At 36.9% G+C, this 22,213-nt stretch overlaps 4 protein-coding genes across 10 annotated transcripts; 3 read left to right on the forward strand and 1 right to left on the reverse strand.

Moving 5' to 3' along the window:
• The first annotated feature begins 853 nt into the window (after positions 1–853).
• On the forward strand, positions 854–6,566 carry Tpr2 (Tetratricopeptide repeat protein 2). The gene is made up of 7 exons (XM_011307384.1): positions 854–1,252; positions 2,347–2,435; positions 2,567–2,691; positions 3,040–3,231; positions 3,495–3,613; positions 3,827–3,980; positions 4,129–6,566. The coding sequence occupies exons 1-7, from the start codon at positions 1,173–1,175 to the stop codon at positions 4,861–4,863; spliced, it is 1,494 nt and encodes a 497-aa protein (XP_011305686.1). The 5' UTR covers positions 854–1,172; the 3' UTR covers positions 4,864–6,566.
• A 237-nt stretch (positions 6,567–6,803) lies between these two features.
• Positions 6,804–10,210, forward strand: AsnS (asparagine synthetase). Its single transcript, XM_011307396.1, has 5 exons — positions 6,804–7,066; positions 7,648–7,773; positions 7,876–8,112; positions 8,463–8,995; positions 9,146–10,210. The coding sequence occupies exons 1-5, from the start codon at positions 6,941–6,943 to the stop codon at positions 9,810–9,812; spliced, it is 1,689 nt and encodes a 562-aa protein (XP_011305698.1). The 5' UTR covers positions 6,804–6,940; the 3' UTR covers positions 9,813–10,210.
• A 581-nt stretch (positions 10,211–10,791) lies between these two features.
• Positions 10,792–17,828, reverse strand: LOC105268114 (uncharacterized). Of its 7 annotated transcripts, none has more exons than XM_011307432.1 (6): positions 17,625–17,828; positions 15,377–15,772; positions 13,033–13,290; positions 12,391–12,573; positions 11,912–12,139; positions 10,792–11,479 (listed from the first exon to the last, which is right to left on the reverse strand). In XM_011307432.1, exons 2-6 carry the CDS (start codon positions 15,693–15,695, stop codon positions 11,223–11,225), a joined length of 1,245 nt encoding a protein of 414 aa, XP_011305734.1. In that variant the 5' UTR covers positions 15,696–15,772; positions 17,625–17,828; the 3' UTR covers positions 10,792–11,222. The 7 variants fall into 7 exon arrangements, with proteins under 7 accessions (XP_011305734.1, XP_011305710.1, XP_011305717.1 ...); XM_011307408.1 differs by having other exon boundaries at positions 12,244–12,573; XM_011307415.1 differs by having other exon boundaries at positions 12,244–12,573; positions 15,377–15,961.
• A 786-nt stretch (positions 17,829–18,614) lies between these two features.
• Positions 18,615–22,212, forward strand: LOC105268153 (beta-1,4-glucuronyltransferase 1-like). Its single transcript, XM_011307467.1, has 3 exons — positions 18,615–19,970; positions 20,126–20,716; positions 21,093–22,212. The coding sequence occupies exons 1-3, from the start codon at positions 19,440–19,442 to the stop codon at positions 21,309–21,311; spliced, it is 1,341 nt and encodes a 446-aa protein (XP_011305769.1). The 5' UTR covers positions 18,615–19,439; the 3' UTR covers positions 21,312–22,212.
• The last annotated feature ends 1 nt before the right edge of the window (position 22,213 follows it).

Raw genomic sequence — 22,213 nt, forward strand, 5'->3', positions numbered from 1 at the left:
ACTTTTTCAAAAATTTCGAATTTTTCACTTTCAGTGATAATGTCGGGGAATAGCTCCTCGATGTTCCTGTTCTCCTGATACTTTTTCAAGAATTTAGAATTTTTCACTTTCAGTGAAAATGTCAGTGAATAGCTCCTCGACGTTCATGTTACCCTGATACTTTTTCAAAAATTTCGAATTTTTCACTTTCAGTGAAAATTTCGGTGAATAGCTCCTCGATGTTCCTGTTCTCCTGATACTTTTTCAAGAATTTCGAATTTTTCACTTTCAGTGAAAATTTCAGTGAATAGCTCCTCGACGTTCATGTTACCCTGATACTTTTTCAAAAATTTCGAATTTGTCAATTTCACTGCATATTTTCTCGATTTTCAAAAATTCAGTTTTTAAACAATATTTCCATTGATTAGCCATTTATAAAAAAAAACATTGGAAGTATTTTGAAAAAATAAAAAAAAATGATGCTGGGATCGAACCCTAGCGGTCCGCGTGCCAGTCAAGCGCGTTGCTAATTAGACAACGCGCTTATTACAAAATTATTAGTTCATTAGGAGTATATCTTCAATATATTAAATAATTTTTTTCATTCAAAATTCCACAAGATGTGGCTTTCTCCTTCCGCTCGTTTTACAGTTGGCTAAATTTCAGTTAAACAAATAAAAAACAAAAAGCATTCACACCGCAGAAAATAAAATTCACCCCGTCGACTTGATGAACACCCCACCATCCGTGTGGCGCCCTCCCTCTCTTGGGGTGCAGCACTACGATGCCGCTGGGGTCACTCAAACCCCCAGATCTAAGCCTCTACTTTAGTCAATCCTCTTTGGTTGAACTGGTGTTCTTTCTCTTTCCACAGCGGTTGTGCTTCTACGGCTGAGGCACGTCGATGTCTGCTCGTGAGAAAAGGAGGAAAAAAAAGTGATTAAAAAAGAAAAAGAGCTCAATCGTTTTGGTCACCTCGGAAATAACATTTCTGGGTCTTTTGTTCTGGGAAAAGTGAACCAGTGCATCCCTAGTTACGAGCAATAAAATCCTTGGATTTATTCTTTGTTCAATTGAACGCAGGGGAACAAGTGCTGGGGACAACGAGGCACGCGATCGAAGCACTCGAGCTACAAGGAAAACTCGTCATATTTTTATCACTTGTGCCACTTTTCAATAAAATCCAAGATATCATGGCTGATGAAACAATGAATGTGGAAACCAATGACAACGTTGTCATCATGGATTCGTCAGACATCGCCTCATCAATCGAGTCAGTATAATATTAATCAATTCCTCTCTAGATGATTATGTCGATACTTCAATTGTTACGTATCCAACACTCTACATATGGTGACGAGTGTACACTGAGGGAAAAAATTATTCCAGCTCAATTGCTTCACTTTAACAAAGTAAATTCACTTCGCACAAGTCGATGCATATAAATAATTGCATAAATAATTGCATTGAAATGTGTGGATTTTCCTGTTGTTGGTCAAAAGTATTTTTTTTTTACTTGACGAAAGTATTTTTCTCAGTCACATCATACATTTAAGTCCATTTCAACAGCATTACATAAATTTATAGAATTTTATGCAATGAACGGTGTTTCATCGTCTCACCATTGTGTCATGCATTATCTCCTTCCATCGAACCTTTTAGAATATTCCAATTTCTTGAGAAGTCTCACTAATACTTATTTGTTTACTCCAGGAGTTGATTTTTTGAAACAATTTTTTCGATTTTTTCCGAAAATTTAATTTAATTCTAAATTTGAGCGATAGTTTTATTAATTAAAAATTCAGGGTAAGTGAATTAAAACCACGGTTAGAATTCAAAATTGTCTTGTATTAGTAAATAATAATGGAAAAGAGGTATAAATGAAATAATAAAGATACATAATGTACTCGTGACTGAAAAAATAGTGTAGTTTTCACGTGCTTGTAGTCGATAATAAAAAATGCAAGCTTCAAATTGAAACAGTGCACAAAAGATAGATTTATTTCTTTTTTTACTTCCCACTGTACGCGGCAGAGGTGTAATTTTTTTTATTGATTTAATTATCTTCTGTTAGTGAGAGAAGAGGAAAGTTATTGAAGTTATAGTGAATTCCGTTGTGCCTCTAATTTTTAAACATTTGGATAAGAAGAGATAATTTCGCAGTGGAATGGAAATGATTTATTCATTATGATATGGATTTTAATTATCAAAGAGGAAGAATTTCAAATAGAGAAGAACTCTTGAAGCTGCAGTGGAACTGCCATTCCTTGAAAATTCAATGACAAATTTATTTTTACATTCAAAATGTTCATTTTTATGGACTACTATATACTGAATCACTCTAATATTTGTATTTAAATATTTCAGGCAAGTAGAATTACAAATTGAGGCGGCAAAAAAATATTACGGAGACAAACAATACAAATCCGCGCTATCATCATATTCAAATGCAATAGGTAAGATGATAATGCTAGAACAGAAGAATCAAATTACCCTCGAAACTTGTTCATAAAATTCTGTACAGATTACATCACAAGGTACTTGAGAAGAAATATATAATACATTATGTACTTGTATTTATTTTCAGAGCTTTGTCCCCATGTTGCGAGATACTATGGAAATCGAGCGGCATGCTATATGATGTTAGATCAGTATCGAGATGCTTTACTGGACGCCAGAAAATCCATAGAGATTGACTCGAATTTTCTGAAGGTAATGAAAGCAAATAGTGAAATGATATTGCTCTTCTATTCGAGAATATCATTCTTCTTCGTATTTGCAAATCTTTATTTTTTTCAAAATATATTTATGGCTGATCCTAAAATACAATTACAATATCAATAAATCGGCTTCACAATGAATAAAAAAACTATTAATTTTTTAGGAAATTTGCACTAGAAAATTGGAAGTTTTATTGAAGTCCCACTCGATCGCTGTGATATTTAAACGTGTGAAGTTCTAGAATGCGTTCCATTTTTTTTTACTTTCTGCTAGTAAAAAGAATGGGAGTACCTTGTTCCTGGCTTCTTTTGACTAATGAAAAATTGTTTTCATGTTCAGGGCTACATCAGAGTGGTGAGATGTTGTCTGAAATTGGGAGAAATAGTCGAAGCTGAGACAACATTAAATAAAATGACACAAATAGATCCAACAATGGAAAAAGAAGCTACCGCAGAGATCACTGATTTGTCGCATCTTAAACGGTTTCTACGGGAAGCGGATGTTGCCTTTGCGATAAAAGACTATCGTAAAGTAAGTAAACAACCAAAACAACTAACGAATTTTATTTTCACTAAACAAGAAAAAAATAATTCTTCTGTTATCATTAACGGTTCCATTACTTATTCATCAATATATAAACAATTATTTGGATTGATTTTCATAGTTAATAATTCACGTATCGAAGTAAACATTGTATATAGGGACTTTTAATTAATTTCCTGCTGTAATAATTATCCTTCAATTGACCAATTATCGATTTTATCGAATGTTTGTAAAAAACCTTTACTTCCAAGGTGGTATATTGTATGGATCGATGCTGCGATGTCAGCAAATATTGTTCGAGATTTAAACTGATGAAAGCAGAATGCCTGGCATATTTGGGAAGGTACCAGGACGCCCAAGAGATAGCCAAGTAAGTTATAAAATTCCAAATACATTATCACACATCTCATGAATGAGTTTATGATTAATCTGCTACACTTGAAATGTCCTTTGCTTCAGCAATTTTATCCAACTCACCTCATTCTTAGGCTCAAAACACCCACATTAACGCCTCCACAATTGTAAAAATCCATAATCTATTCACTGGGTTCGCTCATTATTTTTTTCTCACTCTCGTTCACAGTGACATACTACACGTGGATAGGTCAAACATCGACGCAACGTATGTGCGAGGAGTTTGTTTGTATCATCAGGAAAATGTGGATAGAGCATTCATGCATTTCCAGGAAGTGCTGCGACTCGCTCCAGATCACACGAAGGCATTAGAAATATATAAGGTACTTATACGTTTTTTCGGCGGTAGTCAAAGTCGACGAGTAATAAAACGATGGCATTATAAAAAATGTGAACGCTGTGATCAAGCGGGAATTAGTAAATTTATTAGCTTATGTATTAGTAATTCATGTTTTGGCTTTTTAATTACAGAGAGCAAAACAGCTGAAACAAAAGAAAGAGGACGGCAATGCAGCGTTCAAAGCAAATCGTTACCAAGAGGCTTACAATCTCTACACCGAAGCACTGGCCGTGGACCCCCAGAATAAGCTCGTCAACACGAAGCTCCATTACAACCGAGCACTGACAGCTGCCAAATTAGGCCGATTAAACGAATCAATATCAGAATGCACCGAGGCACTGAATATTGACGAGAACTACATGAAGGCAATCCTCAAACGTGGATCATGTTACATGGAGCTCCAGGAGTACGAAGAGGCAGTCAGGGATTTCGAGAGAGCCTGCAGGGTTAATCAATCGCGAGAGAACAGACGACTCCTAATGGAGGCTAAAGAAGCACTAAAACGCTCCAAGAAGAAGGATTACTACAAGATCTTGGGGGTTGACAAGGCAGCATCAGTCGAGGATATTAAGAAAGCTTACAGAAAAAGGGCGTTAGTACATCATCCAGATAGACACTCCAGTGCCTCAGATACGAAGAAAAAAGAGCAGGAGAAAAAATTCAAGGAGATTGGCGAAGCTTACACCATTCTATCCGACCCCAAGCAACGATCGCGATACGATCGAGGAGGTGATATGGAGGAATTTGAAAATGGCTTCGATCTATCCAGATTCTCCACTGATTCCGCGTTCGAGGCGTTCTTCACGAAACCCGAGGCAGGCTTTAAATTTCAATTCGGTGGGGGACACGAGTCATTTCCGTTTTGATACCGCCAAGTCATGGCGATGCACTACAAACTGAGAGCTCAGAAATGGTACAGATCTCGCTTCAATTCTTCAAGTTTTTGGGATTTTAAGGGAAATACCGGAAGTTGTTGAAGGGTTTTGGTACTATTGCAAGGTTTTCAAGGGTCTGTATAAGCTCATACATGACGAATGCTCTATCGAGGAAAATAGGCGTAGGTTATTAATGGGATTGTGTTGATGTAATGAAGTGGAAGAGGTGAGGGGATGAATTTTAGTTTTTAAATAACATTTCATTGCGAAGACGAGATGATTTTTTCTCATAAATTTTCCTACCATCATCGGAGACATTATTGATTCGTTGGGAGATATTTTTTGATCATGTGAGAGTGGGCTAAACATTTTTCCAGTTTATAGAGTTTTACGTAAAAAAAAATTGTTAGAGTTGTGCAATTTCTCAAAAATTTAAATAAATCTCTCGATTCTACCACTTCATTACGGAATGATATTGCAAAATCATGGAATGTAGTCTTTATCATGCGGTAGTACTCTCGAGGCAACTTAATACTAAACATTTCAATTAGAGAAAACAGATTAACACAGGTATTAATAATTGTATCTAAGGGGAACACTCTTAATAAGATTATTTAAAAGGATGACTTCCTTGAATTCCGAATCATTATTTTATTTGATCATTTTATCGGATGTGGTCGGTTCGATTGATGAAATGAAATGCGTAGGTGATTAGGAAATATTTTCAGTAGTGAAGTAGTAAAAGGAGATGGAGTATGACTACTGGGTTTGGATGAAAAATCATTTAATCGAAGTCAACATTATTTGAATATGTGAAAACAAATTGAAATTTTTGTCTGCACCCACTAGTTTCATAGATGTACGACAAATAATGCTCGTATAAACTATCAGATTCATCTCCTCATCTCCATTTGCAATTTCCAATGGTTAATAGGCAAAACAAATGTGTTACAATGTCATTAGGAATCGGAAAGACCCAAATAGCTAATTATCATGAGTTTCAATTAAAAACGTGACTTTATTGAGAGTGTTGAGTCACAGGGCTAGGCAGACTTATATCGTATCGATAAAACAACCAATATCACTCATCAATGACGATAATTCGACGTTAACATGTAATGTAATCGAATGTATGTTATATTTAACGTTCTACCACGTTATCAAATTCCAAGTGCAAGTCACATTGAATTATTTTGATGAAAATGGAAAAAAAAATGCCATTTGCAGACTGTTCGATGTGAGAGTATACCTCTTTCTCTAATCTTATCGTATACTCTGCATAATGACTGTTGATTTACAATTGCAAAATCGACGACAATGTATCTTCTGGTATGAATAAAAAAACTTGAGGGATAACGACGGAAAATTCGTGGAGTTGAAAACACTTTTGATACAATTGTCAGTTAGAATAATACCAGGTTTGATGCGTATGTTTCAATTGAAGTAAGATTCAGATACAATCATACAGGTTTCAATAAATCATATCTAGCATTATTGTAAATTTATTTAATTATTTCGATTATCTTTTTTTCGATCCATCAATCATAATTCAGTTCCCCATTTCTTCACTAAAAATGAACGACGAATTGGAAGAGTAATATCAAAAGATCTTTTTTTTTTTGTCAAATCTATGAATAACCCAAGATTGTTCGTTGTGAATTTAAATAAATAAAGGTCCTGACAAAAATAGAAAATTTATCATCATTTTCTTTTTGATGTATAAAGAAGTTTATGAATTCTGAAAAAAAAAGGAAATAAAAATCCCTCAGCTATGGGGTGGTATTATTTATTTATAAATGAATGTGGATGCTTTCAGGCTAGATACAACCCAGTAGACATAAAATTCCAAAACAAGACACAAATTCCGATTTTTCCGACAGAAGCAAGAGGTGGGGGTACTGATGAAATAAAGTCAAGTACTTACATTGTATTCCAGTCGTGACAGTTTGGAAAGAGTTCAGTTGCTCTGAAACGCTTGGCAAGTGTTATCCTCCAACCGATCGAGGTCATCTTCAATTTTATATATAAACTAGTCATTATTCTCGAAGAGACTATTTGATTACTGGAAATGTGTGGGATTTGGGCACTATTTGGGATTGAAGAGGAAACACTGACATGTGTTTGCGATAATGTTAATAAAATAGTTCACAGAGGACCGGATGCATTGAGAATAGAATACGACAAACGAGTTAAGGTAATTGATGACAAATAAGGAGTTCTGACATCTTCTCATTTGTCAAGTTTTTTTTACAAATTTCTGAGAAATGGTTGATAAAATGAATAAATATATAGTTTTCAAGTTTTATCATTATTCAATGTTACATGAAATTTCATCAGCCTGGAAGAATCTTTCTATGTTTCCAGGGCCAATTTTGCGATAAGTTATCCGTGGTTGACGTGTGCTTAAAGTTAACGTTACAATCCCTGATTGGGTGGACTGAAGGGTGGGGGTTTTCAATTTAACTGTAACCACGTGGTCACTTATGAAAAAGCTGGCCCAAAAAAATAGTGGCATGACCAAAGAGGATTATACTTTAGACAATACTTTTTGGGCATGACTATGAAAAAATAGAGTTATTGAATAATGATAAAACCTAAAAACAATATATTTTTTCATGTCAATCTGATCCAGGATTTCCCAGAAATTCACAAAAAACATACACAATTAGGAGATATCGATAATAACCCCTTGAACAAATATGAGTTGCAGAATAATTCGGAATACAAGAGCAATGTCAACAATAATTTTGTCCCTCGGTTTTTCAAAAATTGTAGAATGCTTTTTTGGGCTTCCAACGACTAGCAATTGTCGACAGCCTATGTGGAATGCAGCCCATGAGGATCAATCAATATCCCCACGTGTTCTTACTCTGCAATGGAGAAATTTATAACCACGCACAAGTAAGGATATCCCGTCGAATAAGCAGTGGGAACGAAAATGATGATGCAATGTTGCCAGTACATTATTACCGGGTTACAAATCTTTTAATTGAACTTTTGTAGCTCAGGGACAAGCACAACTACGATTATGCAACGAAATGTGATGTCGAGATAATAACGCATCTGTATGTGGAGGCAGGAGTGGACAATGTAGCAACTTCGTTGGATGGGGTTTTCGCATTTTGCTTGATGGATGTGAAAGAGAATAAAATTCTCATTGGGAGGGATCCGTATGGGGTCCGACCTCTTTTTAGACTGCGGAGTTCAGAGGGTCAACTTGCCATCTGCTCCGAAAGCAAGGTGCATTTTTTATCGAATCGTGTCGATGAACTATCTTTATCACGATGGAAAAATTAATGATTTTCTTGAATTACTCTTTTTTAAACTATTTTGAAAGGATTACTACGTTCTAAGAAATTGAAAGATTGAACTGGAGAATTTTTTGAGATGACGTCTGACAATTCTTCGGTTTAATTTAATTTCTCTATTTATTGTTTACTGATGTTTATATTATTGTTGTAATGTCACTGTCAAAAGGGGAACATTTCATTCGATAGCTGTTGCGATAACAAATGGAAATCAAATTCCAAATTTTTTTCGATTTCACAAATTTGCTACCTAATTATAAACGATTTTTTAATAATATTCAGGGTTTAATCGGTTTGACCGACCAGATGTCAGGCACCTGGGCCCTAGAACCCTTCCCTCCAGGTCACTACGAGGAGTACTGTTTACTTCCCAGTGGGAAAGTTAAACTATTGAAAACAGTTACCTATCACAACCCCGGAGATAAACCCACTTTTGACGTGTTCGTTCCCTGGTCGAGCCTGAGCCCCTCAGACATCTCCGGGAACATCAGGAAATTGTTGTCAGTTGCTGTGAAAAAGCGACTAATGGCAGACAGAAGAATTGGATGCTTATTGTCAGGTGGTCTTGACTCAAGTCTCATAGCTGCCCTTCTCGTCAAACAAGCAAGGGAACAAAATATCAACTACAAAATCCAGACTTTTGCCATTGGAATGGGAGACAGCCCTGACATAAGGGCTGCGAGGCAAGTCGCCGATTTCATCGGTTCTGAACACCATGAAGTCATTTTTTCACCAAAAGATGTTGAAGAAGTGTTGGATGACGTTATTTATACGTTGGAGACGTTCGATATTACGACGATCAGAGCTTCAATTGGGTAAGACAATTTCTTTATATGCAGTTCTGTTATTATACTTTAATTACATGTTGATTTATCTCGGAGTTAAAGGAAATAATTTTTCGTTGTGAATACTGCGGTTTAAAAAAAAAATTCTGACTTATCTCTCTTCGAACCTTTCTGCTCCAGAATGTATCTTCTAGCTCGTTACATCAAACGAAACACAGACTCAACAGTGATATTTAGTGGAGAGGGTGCGGACGAGCTCGCCCAAGGCTATATCTACTTCAGAGAAGCCCCAAATGCCCACGAGGCACACCAGGAAAGTCTGCGCTTGCTGAAGGACATCTACTTGTACGATGGTCTGAGAGCCGACAGAACGACTGCAGCTCACAGTCTCGAGCTCAGAATTCCCTTTCTAGATCTCCAGTTCACCAATTACTTTCTATCTTTGGAGGCTGCGCTCAGACAGCCCCAGAATGGGGTGGAAAAGCATTTATTGAGGTCTGCTTTCGAGGGGGAGAATCTTCTCCCGAATAATATTCTGTGGAGGCATAAGGAGGCCTTCAGTGATGGTGTTGCTTCCATCAAGAAATCTCTGTTTGAGGTCATCCAGGATATCACGGAATTACGAGTCTCTGATGATGAGCTGAAAGAGGCCAGTGTCACGTATCCCCATTGTACTCCCAAAACCAAGGAGGCTTTTTATTACAGAAAAGTCTTCGAGTCTCGTTACTCTGGGAGGGGGGAGAGCTTCACTCCTTACTTCTGGATGCCAAGATGGGTGAAAAACGTTAATGATCCATCAGCTAGGTTTATCAAGCATTACGCTGCAGAAAGTAAGGAAAAAGTCTAGGATTTTTTTACTGTTTGAAATATTCATGGGATTGAACTGTACTACTAAAAAATGTTGGCTCAATTTTCCCAGAGACTCACTCGAATTCAGAGGAAAAGGAAACGAAAACGCATTCGATTTTTTTTTTGCAAATTCGTTGATTTTCTGAAGAAAAATCAATACCCACTGCCAAATTTCCTTGAATTTCCGGAAAATCCGAAGAAATGGGTGATTCTTTTATAGGAGTTTAAGCAGAAAATTTTTACTTTTCTTTATGGTAAATTGATTATTGATTATAGATCTGAGTCGCCACTCGTTCTCAAGTTATTTGGGAATGAATCTTTCGTTATTATTTTAGAAAAATTAATTGTTAGAAAAATGTATTATAAACAATGCTGAATGAAATATTGTTTTCCATACTAGAGTTTGAATTTTATTCAATCCTAGAAAATTACCCGATCAACTGAAAAATCTGACGCGTTATTTTCTAATTTGATTCCTGAGAATCGATTGTTATCCGATAGCCTTGATATTTATTCGCTTATCTTATATTTAAAAAAATGAAAATGATACTGGTCCTAAATCATGAATTGTAAGATGATTACTCCTCTTTAAATCTGGAAAAAAAATACGTGAGAGTCTCAAAATAAATTTTGCGTATAATTGGCAGTTGCAATTTAATTCCAAAGGGGAAACATGAGTTCTCCAATAATTTAATAACAAAGCAATTGATTTTTCACAAACCCATCAGATGAGAAAAGCTCATATGAGGTCATCGAATTGGTTATTCCCACCGAGCTTTCAATTTCATATCTGAAAACGAACAGTTGAAAACTTTTCAGTCGAAAGTTTACCAATTTTCTCGATAAAAAATGTATTACCACCGAGTACTTTCACACATGCACATGGTAGGGTGCATTGCAGATCGATATTTCATGAATAATCAAATTGTTTTGAACCAATTTACAAATGAATATTCATGAATTAATGTGCCTCTATGTTCAAAAATGAGAAAATTATTTATTACAAATACAATTTTCCTACACCGTTAAACCGATTTTTCAAGCGAAATCGATTTTGATAATTGCATTCTAGGATACATCCCGATATTTTGGTGTGGATGCACCGGTTATCGAGATCATGCTTGTGAAGACAATGTCTGACGATTGGAGATTTTTTTTTAAATTTTCCATACAATTACGGAGTAAAGAGGGTATTTTCGACACCCAAGGTGTTCCAACTGTGTTCATCACAGCCGCAAGTCCCCTCGTCTTGATCCAGCGGTATTGAAAACACATTCATCATTGAATTGTCACGATAAATCGATTGAAGGCGAGTAAAATGCCCCAATCACGTGAATCTCCACGGTCGGACGTTCCCCAGGGTCACTGGGTATTTAATCAGATTCGATCGGCTTTATTAAGCCATGAACTACGCCTCGGTCAGTAGGCCGTACTTCAACCCAATGTTGGTGAGACTCTCCGAGGCTGACACCCGTAATACAGCAACTGCAACAGCTGCTATTGTTACAGCACCTTCGAGATAGAGACCGTAAAAAATTCGCACTAGACCGGATGTATTTGCCAGACCACCGGCTGCTGTAAAGTCCAGGGGAAAAAGGAGACTAGCTGCGACTGGACGAAGACGTGACACTCCGAAGCCAATTATTCCCAGAATGTAGTAACCACCTGTTGGAGAAGCATTCCGAATGTTACGAATAATATATCATAGAATAAATTATAGATCACAGATAGGATTGTAGATCAGCAGATTGCGGATTGAGGTGATGAACAGTAAAAGGTCGATTCAGTTAATTGTTAAATTTTTGGGAATATCTCGGAATTTGAGGGAGATTTTCGTCAATTTCCCACGCAATTGATAACAGGAGAATTGAAGAGGTATCCTGGGTAATTAAACAAGACAAAATACAAAAAAAAAAAAAATAGATTACTCCTGGCATCTGCTGTGTTGAAGAAAAATCGATTAATTGAAATCAGCAAAAAATAAAATATTAAACAAATGGAAAGCCCCTCGCTCTTTTAATATAGAGGGATAGAAATAGAAAATGATGACTGTGGTTCGCCAGTAAATTCATAACTAGTAAATGAAGGTGAACTTACCAATACAACAGAAGGGAACAGCCTTAACCCACCCCGGTGCCTTCAAATTGTCAGAGGCCTCAGTCTCATGATTTCCATATTTCCTTCGAATAGCGAATTTTTGCAGTTTCATTGCCAGAAACAACCCAACATTGAGAATAAGTAGAAAATGCGCAGGTATTCCAATAGCTGCGAAGACAACAGCAACAGTTCTGCCAGGGGTTGTGCGTGGCACTGGGGCTCCAAAACCTTCAACCATTAATCAACAGATTTAAAAAAAAATCACAGAAATACCAGAGTGACTGATAAGGGCTGAACATCATTAATAGGAATTAATGAATCAAACTAATCACCCAGAGTAGTGAGAAGTGAAATAGAAAAGAGGACGCATCCTGGGAATGTCCAGAGCTGTCCCCCTTCACCACCTTCACCATATCCAGAGCTGATGGCAGCCAAAAGGAGTTTCTCATGTTTAGCCACGTATTGTTTGACTTTATTACCCCAGAGAGGCTCCATCTCCTCCTCTTCGGCACGCAGTTGTCGTAACTCTGTGGCTAGACCGACTGCTAGATCTCTTTGCATATCTTTGAGCTCGTAAACTTGTTCCCTTTCTCGTGGACCCTCTGTTGCGTAGAAAGATGCTGCACCAGCCACTGCCCAGAAGGTCAACAGCCATGCCAAGCCTGAGGAATTCCATGAGGAATTTCATGAGGAATTTCATGAGGAATTTCATGAGAAATTCTATGATAATCAGGGAAATTCAAATTACAGTGAAGTGGTGAGAAGTCATAAGTCCAGTTAACTAATAGATATATTTTCGGGATTTACAGGAGAATTAAAGCTCTCTTAGAACATTCAGCTATTTTTTTAAAGATGTTCTACCTTTTTGTCTTTTTGACAAAATCACCGGTTTTTTTTTGTGACAAATTGTTAATCGGATTGACGCGAAAAATATACCGTTCTCCCATTTTATCACTATTTAATGACTCGTCAAATGTCATGATCGAGTAATAATTTTCTTGCGTTTTTGTTTCGACTTCTCAAAACATCATAAAACTTTAGAAAGAACACAGAAAAATTATAGCATGAAAAATGAAGCAATAACTCTTTTTATAACAGGTCATTCTGATGTGAATATTTACCAAATTGACAAAGGGAGAGTCTTCCCAAGAATCTCAGATGCCTCCAGAGCCTGGAGGAGGTCTTCGGATTGCCACTGGGGTCTTCCTCGACGATGTCCTTAAGTGCTGGGAAAACTTTCAATCGATAGGGCCCCTCCCCAAGGTGGGTCTGCACTCCAGTTGATTTAATCACTCTGAGTGTCTTCTGATTGCCCTCGACCTCAAGCTGCACCGACAACTCCCCCGATAACGTCCTCGAGTCGAAGGACATCGGAATACCTGAATGATAACAGAATTTTTTCATCGAAAATAGCATTACGTATCTCACCCTAGAAAAATCCTTCCTGTTACCGTCATCGGGGTAATTACGTAATCAATAAACTGGTGCACAAATTAAATCGAGCGTCATCTTAGTTTACCCCACGTTGACACCTGAACTTCAAACTCTCGAGCTTGATAGATTATCCGCGAGATTTAGTATCACATCAAACACTGTGATATAACAAAATTTTCCGCGAAACATCAGAGGATCAGTCTCGCAATTCTGTGTGACGACGTGTTGCACGAGTCTCGTTTCCGGTATGAGTGATAATTCATCATTGCAACAAACGATTTCCTCTCCTTTCAATCTTCAAGGAACAAATTCAGAGAGAATTTTTGCTCCATACTATATTCATCACACCGAGTTTTCAAGCGATTTCTCGAAATTGAAGGAAGATCGTGATATTTTCATAGAGACGTTTCTTGTAGCTCTCATCTTTTTCTATAAAAAATGTTTAAGCAAAAAATTCGCTATTTTCGTTCAATTCTGGATACTGGCGGAAAACTGGCCTTGAAAAAAATGCGCTTATCCCAGTTTACCATTTCGATACTGATATATTACAGAGAGTTTTTTTCTAAAAAATAATTCAGAATACAAAAAAAAGTATTTCAAATATCCCCTTCTACTTTGTCGGTTTTATTTCAGAATAATTGACATGCAATTATGAATTGAAATGTTCATCGAAATAAAGTGAGAATTTAATATTTTATTCACTACCCCCATTTTATATTCGTTTATTTTCTCATTTTTAATCGAAATTTTAAAAAACTGCATTCTCTTAAAAATTCCCACCCTTTTTGAGCCAAAATGACGAAAAATGGAAAAATGCTTTCTAACAAAAAAAAGTTCGCCAGAATCAGGGAATGATTCTCTCACAGCGAGAAACGTTGTCTCTATTTAATGAAGTTGAAAAAAAAAAGTACTTAGGGGACTCATTGGAGCATCAAATGAAGAGCCTGCATGCATGGTAATTTCACTAATGTCCCTATATTGTTTAGCACAACATTATTGATTTCCAAGCGTGACGGTTGAAAAGACAAAGGGCACGTGAATAAATATCACCATGTCCTTGAAACTGACTAAACCCATACAGCACGATAGGAGAAATCGATCTCCACCGGAAAATAGTCCCAACATCTCCACCAAATCAAAATCCTACTTAATGATCAATTTGATTAATTCACATGAGGAACAATAAAAAAATCGAAGGGATTGTCAATTAAATGCCAATCGATTTCACTAATCGGACAATCTACTCGTGTTTCAAACGTTTCATCGACAATTGTTCACTGGACTCATTGAATTGAAGACAATTACTGACCCATCACTACGACACCACCACAAATAATTTTTACTCTCCAAGAAATAATCGCAACGGTCGCTGAATCACTCCACAAATCATCGGTAATTGAATATTGCACCGGAAAAACATTAAAAACACCAATAAAATAAATCTTCGAGCATAAACATAACTTAACAATTCACAGAAATGACCAATCACTGGCAATAGCACTGAAATACCTATTCAATACAAACGAGACAAAGTGTAAAAATAATTTGAATTTTGCATTTCCCTGCCTCGTCGAATCAACTCAAGAAAAATCTTGACATCTGTTCACTATTAGATTTATAATTAGAAATCTCGGGGACATAATTCCCTGCCAGAGGCCAGTAATGAAGATTTTCAAAAAGAAAATATGAGGACATTAGATTAATAAATGGAGTAAGTTAATGAGTTCAAAGGTGGAAGATTTTTTTTATTGAAAGAGCTTTTAAACGACATATAATGGTAGAAGATATGAGTGGTGATCGGGCTGGGGTAGATAGAGTTGAGGTGAATAGATAGAAAGAAGCCAAGGAGTTGGAGGGTTTTGCCAAAAATTGTAGTTATTGTAACTATTGTAGATATTCCAGCTATTATAACTAATTTAAAGCGATTACAATTGATTGTAATTGATTGTAACTGATTGTCACTTATTGTAGTTGATTTGAACAAATTGTAACAGATTGTAACTGATGAGATAAGTATGGAATGAAAATTACCTGTAGCACAGACAACATCAGCATCATCTTCATCATCTTCACGTCTCTCTGTCATTGTCACTGTGAGATGAGTAACACGACTACGATTGTATCTCGTAGATTCTCTACCAATGACTCGTGGATGCACCGTGTTGCCAAGACGTGTGATCCGGTGCGCGCGTTTCTTCTGGGTATTAATGTTGCTTGTGCCACTGTTACAGGTACGACTGAATTTAACAGGTGATACATGACGTATTTTACTTGTGATATCGTGGGCGCCTCTGGGGGTCGAGGTGGTATCAAGCGGCGACGGGGGTGACGGAAACCTCGGCACTTCCATACCCGTACCCCGACTATCAAAACCACTGAACTTTATCCATCTGCATCCTCTCCACACATCATCATCACTTTGAACAGCTGTTGTGAATTAATTGCATGTATCCGTCGAGCTTTTTAATTGGTAGTTATTCTGATTTAGCCAAGTCGCAGGTGGAGATCGGTTGACAATTTTGGCCGATTTTTTTTTTTGTTTTTTGGAAATAAATAGGGAAACAAGGGAGATAGGGAAATTTTCGTTACGACCTTTATTGTCGAGATCGTTCAGGTCTACAATTTGGGTTATTTGAGAAATTATTGTATCTGTGGTCGTTTTCGAGATATTTCTGGATAACTTGAATGGGGAATTCGTCGATTTTACCTTTCAGTGGTTTAAAGATATTTCGCTCCGTTTTAGAGGAGATTACCGGCTTTTTTAGTTTTTCGACGAATTGGTGATAGGATTGACTCAAAAAATATACAGTTTTTTGAATTTTATCATTATTTCATGACGGACAATGTTTCATGAGCGTGCAATAATTTTTCTGTCTTTTTCCCGAAGTTTTATGAATTTTTGGAAAGTCTAGGAAAAACGCAGGGGTATATTGTACTATCGTGACATTTTGAGTCATTAACAATGAAGAATATCATCACTAATTAGAATATCTTTAATTCAGATTTCGGTAATAAGGGGAATTAATCGGATAAGAGAATTCAACCTATATCTTTGATCCGAAGAAATTTTCTAGATAAAAATCAAGAGGATAAAATTAATATAGAAAAATCGAGTGTCATTGATTGTTCATGTAGAATATTTGTTATTGAACTCGCTTGATTTGCCTCGCGTGATTTTTTTTGTGCATGGCGACATGCAACTGATTTTATTTTTTTTTAGGGTGAACTTGGATTTGTCTAACAAACTTGTTTGCAGAAAAATGAGAGCTCCGAGATTCTTTTATTAAGACATTCGCCAATTTTCTCAGAGTTGAACTAGTAAATGTCGTTATCGAATTCCAGTTCGATTTCTACTGATTAATCTCACGACAATCCTTGGGGTTCAACAGAGGAAAGTAAACTAGCGTCTCGCTCTGGGAAATTGAAAATAAAAAATGTGCATTTTGCGCGCTCAGGCGAGAACGCCTGCGCCCATCATTCAGCAGAATTTATTCCCCGAGTGAATTCTCCATTCATGAAATCTTGATTATATAAAATATAATTTAACATAAACAACTATTTTTGGTGGCAAACGAATGGGTTTAACACATTTTACTATTTTTTTTTGTATTGTAGATCTAGGGACCGGCTGCCAAATTTTATTGGCACTGATTGGGTCGCGATGGGGAGCATCTGATCGAGAAGGAGATCGTGTCAGCGGGTAATTCTGGTTAATTAATTAAGGAAGGGCTGTTCTGTCGGGCGGTTAACTAGTTTATCCTGGGTAATGTTTAATTAACGACATGGCTTCACGGGATATTTATATTTTCGAATATTCAGACTCGACATTTTCGATTAATCAACATTATTCTTCACCGTCAGATTGTCAGAACTTACGTAATCAATCAAAAAAAAAATCGTCAGTCTCCTATTAATCTCAAAGTTCATCAAATATCGCTCGAACTAAATAAAAAATCTATTTGTGGATCTAATTTTTTCACTCTCCTACATCCAGAACAATTATTCATTGGGATCAAATAAAAATCTTTGATTAAATGATTAATGTGTTTCTAGAGAATTGTTGTTACAAATTAATTAACTTGTTTACTACACGAATTTATTAGATGAATCTTATTTTAAAAAACTAATTACTTCACTCCATTAAAGGAGTTTTATTAATATAAAAAAATGACTCATTGTTTATTGGTGAATAATTAAATTGCATCGAGTGACGATTGATCAACGGATTTAAGATTTTTTTTAAATATAAAAGGGATGGCAAAAATAAACTGTGTTTTACTTCATTCGAATAATTGATTTTCCCGAGGCGAGATTTGTCCGCTGATTTAGTTGAACGATCCAGCGATTACGCCACGCAAACAATCACTATTGTTTAAATGTTTACACTGGCTAGTGTCCGGGTACATAAAGTGTATCCTTTGCACTCGTGGAATGACGCACCAAATGATTTTATGAATGAGTGAAGGAACTGCTGGTGATTCAATCCACGTGGTGAAGAGAGCACTGGGGCATTCACATGCGTCACCAGTGGCAAAGACTCGGCATTTGCAAATTCTATTTGTACTTTCGCGCATCCACTGTCGCGATTCTCCCTACGAGATAGATTTTCAAGCCATTAAAATTAAAACCCACCGAAATCGTCGGCATTAAATGAAAAATTATTTGCAACAAATTGCAACAAATTACGAAAAATTCTTGTTTCTATGATATTAAATTTAAAACAACCAAAAAATTATTTTCAGTAAGTAACAACTCGATTTAATAAATCGGACTCTTTAAACAATAAAAAAAGATATTTGGTTAATTTATTGTGTTGATCGATTAGCCAATTTAATGGTTCTTAACAAATATATAGCTAAAACAAATAAATATACTCTTAATGACAGTTATATAAAATCGAAACAGATAAATGAACTATTTAATTCTGTTATATTAATATTAATTATTTATATCAACTCAGAAAATAAGTCTGCTCATCTCTCAGTCGAGTTTTTGACCAATATCTCGGAATCTGTGAGAGATAGTGAAATTTCTGTAATTACATTTGTTGTAAAACTTGATTTTTTCTACAAAAAATGTTATAATATCAATTTTGCGATTTTGTATAAATTCTGAGATATTCATCAAAAACTGGCCAATAGTCAAAAGTGACATTTTTATCACTTTACTACAGAATTTTTTTTTTACTGGAATTTCGAGGGATAATTATATCTGGAAAAGGGGGAGGGGGTGAGATGGAGGTAAGTGGTGCAACGTGGGGTACAATGCAGATATAAAACTTTTCATCGGTATTATGATTCTGTCCATCAAATCGGTCGTTGCACCTATGTCTCTCACCCCCAGGCGTGACAAGTTGGAAGGAATCGATTAATGTCTAATTAATAGGGTTGCGGCTGTTTCAACGCCGACACCAGAGTGAACGGAAAGGAGAAAGCTTAATTACCGACTTTAATTAACTTTTATCGATTGCAAGTGAAGTTGGAAAAAGAAGTGCGCAATTTCGAGAAGTTCGTAATGTAATTTGTCGGAACAGAAGTGAAGAATTTCATTGTGCAGATGCACTGCCTTCTTTCACCGAAAATTACCGGTTCTTTGAGTGTTCTGATAAATTGTTGATCGGATTGATCCGAAAAAATGCACCGCTTCCGCATTTTTTAATGATTTAATGTCTCCCAAAGGGTCACGATCGTGCAATAATGATCCTGCGTTTTTTCAAAGGTAAATAATTGATAATATTTTGAAAGCACTGGAAAATTATTGCACGCTCATAAAACTTGTGAGTCGTGAAATAATGATACCTAAAATGCAAAAACGATATATTATTCCGGGTCAATACATCCACAATTTGTCAGAAAACTCAAAAAACCGGTAATTGAGCTATTGTTGATCTTCTCGTTTTTCATATTTTTTGTACCTTTCAAACAAAACTCAAGTGGTGGAGGTGCTGAAACATCCAGTTCCTCCCTGAGTGTTGCGCTGGCGTGGATCGATGGTATCGTAAGGGTTGGACCGTCGGTTTTTCCCCCAGTGAGTCTCAGATGGCATCGAGTCCCCGCGAAAAACCTAAAAAAAACCCCAAGACATCTGCGAGGTGATGCGCGGCATTTCACGCAGACTGCTGTATCTCCTGTTCCTGGTGATATTCCTCCTGTTGGGAACGAGATTGCTGACCAGCAGAAGCCTCCTGGTACCCCCTGACACTGATTTATCTGTCATTACGCAGCGTCGAGGTGAAAATGCCAGGATAGCGCCTGCGTATGCACCTGGGGTTTACATGGCGGGTCGTCGGCCCGCCAATTCAACTTTCTGCAATTGGAATTATGGATTGCCCAGGATCCTCAGGTACACTGCAAGCAAAATCACCCGGAGTCCTCAGAACACTGATCGTAGTCCATATCGGGTGCTTCCATTTATTATTAGAGGAGGAACGAGTGAGAGTAATGAAATTCCAGTAAAGCTGACGTTGTGCACTCATGCAACAGCTGATCAAGTTTATAACGTCGTGGAGATCGTCAGGAGATGGGAAGGGCACGTCAGTCTATCTATTTTTACACCGGGACTCGATGCTGGACTCGCTCTTGATCTCATCGAGAGGGCTTGCACGTGCGAACCCCAAATGTTCAAGGTTTTTCATTTTATTCAGTATAATAGATGAACTGTTTAGATTCAATTAAATATAAAGTAGCAAGCGGACCGACAGAGCTAATCTAGATTGAAAAGGAGAGACCCCTTGAAAAAAAGGGTGGAATAAACAAAATGATATTGGAATTTGAATTTTAGGTATCCGTCCACCTGATATTTCCAGCAGGTCGTCCCCCAGCCTTGACTCATATCTACCGTCCAGAGGGTGACTGTGCAGCATCAGACCTCCAATGGAGGGACTCCGACACCGAGAGAAAACAACGAGGAATGATTTATCCGATAAACGTCGCCAGGAACGTCGCCAGGAACCTTGCCCCAACCTCTCGGGTTCTCGTATCAGACATTGAACTCCTTCCTAGTGATAAACTGGCGTCTGGATTCCTCGAGATGATCCATGGAAGACCCCCTAGGTTCGGCCTAGTCTTCGTGGTTCCTGTTTTCGAGATTGAGGAGAACGAACGGCCACCAAAAACCAAACGGGAATTGATGGACGCCCTGAGGAGTGGTCTCGCCGTTTATTTTCATAAATATGTTTGCGCTCATTGCCAGAAGTTCCCGGGGATCACCAAGTGGATGGTGAGACCGGATCCGGGAAGGGTTAGACCGCTGATCGTCACCAAAAGGGAATATCCTCATCACAGGTGGGAACCTGTTTTCATTGGGACTCGAGAGGATCCACTCTATAATGAGGAGATGAGTTGGGAGGGGAGGCAAGACAAAATGGCCCAGGTACACTCTCGACATTTTTTTTCAAATTTTCAAACGATCGAGGAAAACGTGACCGGGATTCCCATCAGAGTCACTGTGGATGGAATTCCGGAAAAAAATAGACATTAGAATTCCAGTTTTGGAAAGAATCCAAGATAATTTATGAGTTCAGGGTTTTAGGTCATAGGGCAAGGGCGATAATGGAATTTTTTCTCTTCTATTTTTATCTTTCTGATTAGTTTAAAGAACCTAATATTTTTTTCAGATGAATCTATTCAAAAACAACTGTTAGTTGACAAAATTGAATTGAACAAAAAAATCGATTTCCTTCCGCAACTATTTTTTTTTTTGTTTTTAGTTTTTTCACAGCTGTAACAATGTTCTGCTCCCTTTTCAGATGTTGGAGATGTGCCTGATGGACTACCGTTTGATAATCCTGGATGGTGCCTTCCTCATCCACACCCCAGGAATAAAACGCAAGCCATCGAGAGTTCGGAAAAAAGAGAGTCAAAAAACCTTGGAACTTACTCAGGAAAAACGTAACGCTCGAATATACCAGAGTGTAACCCGAGAATTGCTCAAGCAGTATCCTGCTAACCGACGATGCAGACAATAGAGGAAATACGTTCCTACCCCAACGAGGGAAGAAATCAGATAATAATAAAAGTGTTATCGTATTTTTTGAGGGTTGAAGCAACATGAATTTACCTAGATGATATATTTTTCGCTTCTTTCATGGATAGAAGATAACACGTTCCTATTCCGTCAATACTTTCACGCGAATAAATGTCTTCAATTATGCCTTAATTGCCATTACGCACAGTGACTATTGTCCAACTAGAGTAAACAGAGAAAAAAACAATTACAAAACCATGATAAAAAGCTCGAGGAATTGTTAAAGGGAATGAATCAGCAGAATTACGCTACGACGTTTTGTTTATTCCTTTTTCCATTGATTTTTTTTCGTATAATAATAATATAATAAAAAATAATATTAATAGATTAATAGCGAATAATGTAAAATAACAAATCTTTTTTTTCTTGTTTTTTTTCCTTCTCGTCTTAAAAAAAAAAATGGCTACTGCCGCATGCAGCCTCCTCCCTGCCAGGGCTCCACCCTCATTGGCATAACTATTCCATCTTATTTTAACCCTCTCACTCATACTCGCTAAAAAAAATTCAGTTTTGCTTGTTAAAAAAAAAATAATCTGCTCAATTGATACTCCTTCTTCTCGTACCTATTACCAATTTTATCATGTCCAAAATTGTTGTTCCCATTTTGAAGAATTCGTGACGATCACACAGTTAATTTGTCGATATTAATTACAGAAAGAGTCAACACATGAGTTTTATTTGATTTTCTGGTTTTCATTTAAATTGAGGATAACTCTGTTTTAAATAATAATAAAATGATGACATTTTTTTAAATACTTCTCGCAAGTACTTCTGTGGTTCTGCGTCACAACAACACGATAAAATGAATGAAAACATGTTAAATGTTACTGTTTTTACTGTTTG

The sequence above is a fragment of the Fopius arisanus genome, unplaced genomic scaffold, assembly GCF_000806365.1.
Source record: "Fopius arisanus strain USDA-PBARC FA_bdor unplaced genomic scaffold, ASM80636v1 scaffold00003, whole genome shotgun sequence".
Lineage (NCBI taxonomy): Eukaryota > Metazoa > Arthropoda > Insecta > Hymenoptera > Braconidae > Fopius > Fopius arisanus.

Coding starts and splice junctions, on each gene's coding strand:
- LOC105268114 (XM_011307408.1), bottom strand. CDS start 15,695: ATGGAAGTGCCGAGGTTTCCGTCACCCCCGTCGCCGCTTGATACCACC. Junction 12,574..13,032: donor ACTCTCCCTTTGTCAATTTG/GTAAATATTCAC, acceptor GGAATTCCTCAG/GCTTGGCATGGCTGTTGACC. Junction 12,140..12,243: donor TTCACTTCTCACTACTCTGG/GTGATTAGTTTG, acceptor TAATGGTTGAAG/GTTTTGGAGCCCCAGTGCCA.
- Tpr2 (XM_011307384.1), top strand. CDS start 1,173: ATGGCTGATGAAACAATGAATGTGGAAACCAATGACAACGTTGTCATC. Junction 1,253..2,346: donor GACATCGCCTCATCAATCGA/GTCAGTATAATA, acceptor TAAATATTTCAG/GCAAGTAGAATTACAAATTG. Junction 3,232..3,494: donor CGATAAAAGACTATCGTAAA/GTAAGTAAACAA, acceptor TTTACTTCCAAG/GTGGTATATTGTATGGATCG.
- AsnS (XM_011307396.1), top strand. CDS start 6,941: ATGTGTGGGATTTGGGCACTATTTGGGATTGAAGAGGAAACACTGACA. Junction 8,113..8,462: donor CCATCTGCTCCGAAAGCAAG/GTGCATTTTTTA, acceptor AATAATATTCAG/GGTTTAATCGGTTTGACCGA. Junction 8,996..9,145: donor ACGATCAGAGCTTCAATTGG/GTAAGACAATTT, acceptor TTTCTGCTCCAG/AATGTATCTTCTAGCTCGTT.
- LOC105268153 (XM_011307467.1), top strand. CDS start 19,440: ATGCGCGGCATTTCACGCAGACTGCTGTATCTCCTGTTCCTGGTGATA. Junction 19,971..20,125: donor GCGAACCCCAAATGTTCAAG/GTTTTTCATTTT, acceptor TTTGAATTTTAG/GTATCCGTCCACCTGATATT. Junction 20,717..21,092: donor GGCAAGACAAAATGGCCCAG/GTACACTCTCGA, acceptor CTCCCTTTTCAG/ATGTTGGAGATGTGCCTGAT.